Source organism: Crocodylus porosus, unplaced genomic scaffold (assembly GCF_001723895.1).
Source record: "Crocodylus porosus isolate Cpor-Errol unplaced genomic scaffold, CroPor_comp1, whole genome shotgun sequence".
NCBI classification, from domain to species: Eukaryota; Metazoa; Chordata; order Crocodylia; family Crocodylidae; genus Crocodylus; species Crocodylus porosus.
In genome coordinates this window covers 440582-447683 of record NW_017728897.1, presented here as the reverse complement: position 1 = coordinate 447683, position 7102 = coordinate 440582, and the positions used below count along the sequence as shown (strand labels likewise).

The 7102-nt window shown below is 42.2% G+C and overlaps 1 protein-coding gene across 2 annotated transcripts in view; it reads left to right on the top strand.

Annotated features, from left to right (window-relative positions):
• Positions 1-6821, top strand: part of PPP2R2A (protein phosphatase 2 regulatory subunit Balpha) — a 66642-nt gene extending 59821 nt beyond the window's left edge. For both annotated transcript variants that reach the window (XM_019556560.1, XM_019556559.1), the window contains exons 6-10: positions 1365-1542; positions 2395-2559; positions 3530-3699; positions 4122-4213; positions 5837-6821. In XM_019556560.1, coding sequence (XP_019412105.1) covers positions 1365-1542; positions 2395-2559; positions 3530-3699; positions 4122-4213; positions 5837-6116 — 885 coding nt within the window. In that variant the 3' untranslated portion in view covers positions 6117-6821. The remainder of the gene's footprint in view (positions 1-1364; positions 1543-2394; positions 2560-3529; positions 3700-4121; positions 4214-5836) is intronic.
• Positions 6822-7102: the final 281 nt, after the last annotated feature.

Sequence of the window (7102 nt, the reverse complement as noted above, 5' to 3'; positions counted from 1 at the left end):
TCCTGTCCCACCCCCGCCTCTGCCTAGCAGAGACTTCCTGCCTGGGACCATGGTACAGCCGCTTGGAGTCTGTGTAGGGATGTCCTGCGTTGCCTGGGCTTCCTTGATGGGGTTGCCCAGAGGCAGTTGTGACACGGTGGAGACGCAGGAGAGCCACACACACACAGGCTCTAAGCAGCTGCACCAGAAAGTGCTGGGAGGGGGAGGGACGCTTCCCCTATGCTAAGCAGCAGTTTGTTGCCTGCTACCGCCTCTCAGCCCAGACGGGTGAGCGTGGGGCGTGCAAGGTCGTGGCTGGGCGTGCAAGGTCGTGGCTGGGCATGCTGGTCCCTGCCTGTACTGTGGGGCTGAAGCAGGCGGAAACCAGCGGCAGCAGGATGGCACCACTAGGCCCACACTGGTACACCAGGGCCCAGTGCCCTTAGGGCCCAGAGAGGGGTGGCAGGAGCACAGGGTCCCAGCTGGCAGGGGCTCTGTGGAGCTGAGTCAGCTCTCCTCTGTCCCTGCTGGTGCAGCCCAGCCCAACTCCATAGATCCCTGCCAGGCCGCGCTCCTGCCACCCCGCTCTGGGCCCCGCCAGTGCTGGCCCTGGGACACAAATGTGAGCCCCTTGCTCCTGCATACCTGTTTGCTGCCACTGCCCCCCCCACCGCCACTTTCCTGCCCACTCGCCTCCTGCTTCTGCCCCACATGGTTTTCAGCTTCATGGCTGGACCTCAGGACTCAGCAGGAGCTGGTGCAGGCCCCAAGGACTGGGGCAATCACCTGCGGTTCTCCCTTCCTCCTCTCGCCTCCCCCTCACTCCCCGCTCTTACCTGAATTTCCCACCCCAGTGCAGGGAGGCATGAAGAGCCCCATGGTCCCCGGCAGGAAGCCTCTGCTAGGCAGGGGTGGGGCCATGCTGTTGTAGGGTCCTGCCATGGCTTCCCCTGAGTCCTACTGCCCCTGGCTCCTGTCACCTTTTAACAGGAAGCCAAGGGCAAATTAATAGTAATGTTCTAAATTTTTAGGAGCCCCACAGGCTGGATCAAATGGCCTGACGGGCCAGCTATGGCCCACAGGCATTATTTTGTCCACCCCTGGGCTAAGGTAGGTGTACAGCTTAGCAGAGAACAGAACTCAAAATATCTGGATCCCTGTCCCAGCCATCACTAGACAAATAACGTGAACATTTTTCTGCGATACCCTGTATATTGTGCAGTATGCCTGTCATGCAGGGGACCTTGAAGCCCCTCCAGGAATCATCACCTTTGTTAGTTAGCCTTGTGTAGTTTCATGGTACACTGTAAGAACAGTCATGTCTATACATATTTATCTCTATTGTATACAGAGCTTGGATTTTTGCCTCCTTTCATATATTACAGGTGCCAGTATTCAGGCCCATGGATCTTATGGTCGAAGCCAGTCCACGAAGGATATTTGCCAATGCTCACACGTATCACATCAACTCTATCTCCATTAATAGTGATTATGAAACATACCTATCTGCAGATGACTTGCGGATTAATCTCTGGCACCTAGAAATTACAGACAGAAGTTTTAGTATCTTTTTCACCATTTTTTGTTTGATTTACCCCTTTTGGTTCAAGCAGAGGTTGTTAATTTTCTTCTTTTTCTCTTGACATGTTTATGTATTTGACACTTTTTTCTCTTTCTTACATAATTCTCACTAATATTTATAAAGGTTGTTGCTGTAGGAATTTTGATAACAAGATCATATTGGGGCAACATGAGTATTGGATTCAGATTGATCATAGGATACTCTGCTTTAAATGGATTTCAGATAAGTGCAGTTTGCATAATTACTTAGCTGTATTAATGAAGTATATTCATCCCCCTTTAATAGGGAGCAGGGACTGGTCAAGTTACAGGTCTCAGAGGCCCTAGGGTGGGGAAGGAGAAGAAAATTGCTGAACTTCAGATTCTTGTGGGAAAGCACTAGCTTTCCCACAAGCTGGTGTGTGTAAAAGTGATAGACGGCAACATAATATTCTGTAGAGTAAAAATGAAACAATAGATGTGCTTCAAATGATTTGTTTAGATTCTGAAATTTGACTCGGCATTTAGCTTATGTATTAAAAGCATGTTTATTTGCTACTGTTCCCTAGCTAATAGATGAGTAATTTTAAAGGGACTGTTCATGTTGCCCTGTGTGTATAAACTAGTTTTACAGACGATTAGAATAACACTCTTGAATACTTTAAATAGACATGGAGATTGTGAACTGTTCAAAGTCACATAAGGTGTCTCTGGCTCAGCTTGGGGACAGAACCCAGGTTCCTGTTCCCAGGTTTCAGTCACTCCCCTTCTCTTGATTACTTAGTAAATACATGTATAGATGAAAATTGTATTCTAAACAATTGAAGAGAACATACCTTAATGAATGCTTTCTAGATATTGTAGATATAAAGCCTGCCAATATGGAAGAGCTGACAGAGGTCATAACAGCTGCTGAGTTCCACCCAAATAGCTGTAACACGTTTGTATACAGCAGCAGTAAAGGAACAATCCGTCTGTGCGACATGAGAGCGTCAGCACTCTGTGACAGACATTCAAAATGTGAGTTTTACTTGCCATGGTTGCTGATTTCTTTTCCTTTTTAAGTGTTTAGCATCTCGCTACTGAAGTAAGCTAAGCATCAATTACAGTAAACTAAAGCTCTATTAATAAATTGCCTGTTTAATGAACTTGAGAAAATTCATTTAAAACCTTAATAGGTATTGGAGGGTTACCTTTCTAATTGAACGAAAACAGAAATATGTTAAAGAAACATAAATGTCATGGGGGCTGGCTGGCTGAGAGGTTTAGAACTAGCTAATCCCAACTCCAGTCTATAATTGATGCTAGAGACTTTGCATGCAAATTTCAGCCCCATCCTGGATATTTTATTCGGGACTGAGCTGTAAGTGGCTCTGTTCCAATAAATTTTTTGCTTCAGGATAGTCAGTACATTTGCAGAACTTTACTGTTGTGAGAGATTGCACATGATGGTAGCAAGCTATTTTGCTTGCTACAGCCACTGCATTATAAGCATCTAATCACTTTTGTTGGGTATACCCTGGATTGGAAGGGACATCCATCCTATACTTAAGAGATGGATTTCCATAGTCCAGCAATCTTACATCTAATGTCTTAATGTATCAAGCATTGTTGGTATCACACAATTACTTGCTGATACTTGACACTTTTCTTTACCACAAATAAAAGTAGTAAATACTGTACATAGCTGTTTATACACATTTAAGATGTCTTTGGCAGCATACTTTATGGTGATCAGTTCTGTTCATCTGGTCATTTAGCAGCACCTCCTGTGTTACCAAGCAAGCCATCTGAAACTAGGGGTATGCTTTACTGGGAAATGGGAGATTACTCATCAGTCAATTCACGTAAAATACTGACCCAAAACCATTTGAAATGTTTCCAATATGCATATACCAGTTAGTTTTTGTTGATGTTCCACACTGCATAGTGCATAACATTTTGGAGAAGATGTATTGTGCCACTCATCATGCCTGTTTCTTCCTACCAGTGTTTGAAGAACCAGAAGACCCTAGCAACAGATCTTTTTTCTCTGAAATCATCTCTTCCATATCTGATGTCAAATTCAGCCACAGCGGTCGATATATGATGACTAGAGATTATCTATCAGTTAAGATCTGGGATTTAAATATGGAAAACAGACCTGTGGAAACATACCAGGTATTCTGTTTCATACAATGGTATTGCGAACGCTGAAATAATTTAATGTGTTGCATGTGGCCATTATGCAGCAGTTGGAACTTGGCATACCAACACCCCCACATTTTATATAGAGATGCACAGTTTTTTCCCTTGCAGTATGACTGTAGGGTCAAGACTGATGTTTGGACATGTAAAAAGACGTACAAAAAACTAGAGCTCTTGGGCACGTAAAATGCACTTCCTCCTGAACATGGAACTCAGAAGGTGCTTTGACATCTCACTCGTGAGGTAGCTTCACAATGCCAAGTGAAAGACCTAAGTTCATAACTCCTTAAGATTACTTAGTAACATTAATAGAAAAAAATCATGTTCTTGAAAATAGATATTGAATACATCTGATTGACGCTTTTGTGTTGGTGTGCTTGTTGTTTTTCCTCCAGGTGCATGAATACCTCAGAAGTAAACTTTGTTCACTGTATGAGAATGACTGCATTTTTGACAAATTTGAGTGCTGTTGGAATGGATCAGATAGGCAAGTGTAACTTCCTTTTTTTTTAAAAAAAAAAATAAAAATGTACATATTGAAACTTGTAGCTTTGAGGGTAAGTAGGGGCTACATTTCCCTTCTGACATGAGGCAGTCCAAATACAGACGCTTCTGTTTTGCGGTTTTAAAAGCTAAAGTTATGTATGCTTGTTCCTAATAACGAGCTTTCCTTTCTGGTTTTGTCTTTTGTGTCCATACAGTGTCTTCATATAGGCCCCAGTCTTGCAATCTGATCTCTATGGGAATGAAAGTTTGCTTATGCAGACCAATTGCTGGATGGACTTCTTGAATGTTCTTCACAGTGGGGGGCCATATTTTGTTCTACAGGACACAGAGTGTATTTTGGAAGCTATGCTAGGGTTTTTTTATTTTAAAATCTGTCTTTTTGTCAAGAGAGGAAAGTAAACAGAGCCCTCTAGGAATTCTGTTTCTTCATGAATTTTCAAGCTTACTTTCTTAAGGCCGGCTAACCACTCAGTTATACCACTGAGAATATAGCAGTTCTTTGAGTACTGTTTGTGCTTTAACTGCTCTTTTGTAAAATGGGAGCCAGCTCACTGTGTCCCATATGTGTGATGCCATTAACAGAGTATCTCATTACCAAATATCCTGGGTATCTTTTAAATTTGTTTGCCTTGTTAAAAATCTCGGTGTTTCAGTGTGAGAAGGCCTTCAGATGGCTGTCCCCTAAGAGGTTATGTTGGAAAATGGGGAGAAGTTAGTTTCTAAACTTGGGCAATCCTAGCCACCTGGTTTTGGGTTGCCTTAGGGGTCAAGTTTTTTGTGATGTGTGGAGCACCTCATAGAATTGGCTCACAGCCACTCAGTGTTTGGGTCTCAAAGTATGAAACAAGTCATCTTTTTATGGAGCAGTAGGGCAGTATTGCATTTAAATGCTTTGAGCAGTAGGGCAGTATTGCATTTAAATGCTGGTTACATTTTTAGAAATTAGCTAATGTTTTTCTGACATGGTGATTTGTGTAGGGCTAGGAATATGGAATGCTGATTGGTTAGGAAACATTTTGGTACAGCTAGAGTTTTGTATTCTTCTAAATGGTATGGTTACTTCATAAGTCAGTGACAGACTTACATGGCAAGAACAACAAATTAAATTAATGATTGGTTGTGTGTTCAAATTTGCACTCTACCTGTAGCTTTTTTTGGTTTTTTCGGGGAGAGATGTGTTCAGGCAAGTGGAATTCTATTTGAGGCTAAGGCCTTAGTCTTGTAAGATGATGACTCTTACAGGATCAGGCCCACAATGATCAGTGCTTGTTTCCTTACTGTTGGAAGCCCAAAAGTGGCAAAATGGCCAGAACATGGGATGGGAAGGCAGTATTTTGTGTTCTTGTGGTTAAGGTGTTGGACTGGGAGTTGGGGAGATAGATAAGCTGTTAAGTTCCCAACTTTGTCAAACTCTCCCTGTGGATCACATGGTAGCCACTTGCCTTTTCTATTTGGAGTGTAAGCTGTTAGGGCTAGAAATGCGTTTTCTCTTTGCATGTGGAAACCCAATCCCAGCTGGGGCTTCTGGGTGATATTGTAATACAGTCCTTTGCCCTTGCCATTGTTCCTTTCTTAATTGTTATTTTTCCTCCCTCATTGATAGTGTTGTCATGACAGGATCTTACAACAACTTCTTCAGAATGTTTGACAGAAACACAAAGCGAGACATCACCTTAGAAGCGTCACGGGAAAACAATAAACCCCGCACTGTTTTGAAGCCGCGCAAAGTCTGTGCAAGTGGCAAACGGAAGAAGGATGAAATTAGTGTTGACAGCCTAGACTTCAACAAGAAGATACTCCATACAGCCTGGCATCCCAAGGAAAATATCATTGCTGTAGCTACTACAAACAACTTGTATATATTTCAGGACAAGATGAATTAGGGTTGGCATTCCTAACAGAAGAGTCCACTTCCTGCATAGTTGAGATAGTTGAATCTAGCATTTGTACCTGTAAACGAAAGAATGAGAGAGGTCCATTGTGGCACCCCTTTCCAGTGTTTAAAAATGTGCCATATGACAACACATTTTGATAGCTACATGGAGGAAGCTCTGTTGATCCATCACTGTTTTTCCCCATGTCTGCTAGCCATTTAGGTGAGGGTAGGGCACTTTGTAATTTAATGACTACTTGCACCATCTTGCCTAATGGACTAGATTGGACTGTATCAACATTGGTTTACTCCACTTTTTATGCCTTCCATTGTGATGAAGTCAAACACACAGGGAAAGCCTTCAGTCATGCTATGGGATTTAATTGTGTAACCTCATTACTGTATCATTTGTGGCCCTTTTTTTTTATTAAATACAGCTCATTCTTGCTGTGGCTTGTAGCATTCCTCCTTCTGACCTCCTGGACTCCCCTTTTTTCCCTTTCATCCCCCTCCACCCAGCCCTGGTGGTGGTGTATAGGAAAAAACAAAACAAAGCACATGAAATGGGTCAGTTTGGGGTCAGTGGTAAAGGGGGTCTGTGTTGAGAACAAATGTTTTAATAAACAGTTGACTGTAATCACTCCTTGCCGTGTCTGGCACCAAAAACAAAAAAATAAGGAAACAAAACTACTGAATAAAAGTGACAAAGAATGGAGAATCTGTTTTTCTTTTTTAAATCTACCTCTTTATACAGATATTCTGTGTTTTACCTTAGATGCATGAAAATAAAATGATGTTTTCTGGGTTTTTTGGGGGGGGTTTTTTTTTTTTGGTAATGATTTTAACCAGTATGAATTATTTTTCGGGGGGGAGAGAAGATGGTTATTCACAATTGTTTGAATTAATTCATGTATGAAAATTATAATTTTAACTTTTGTTTGTTTACCACTTGTATTAAAACAAAAAAAAACCCCAACAACTTCATGCTGCCAAATT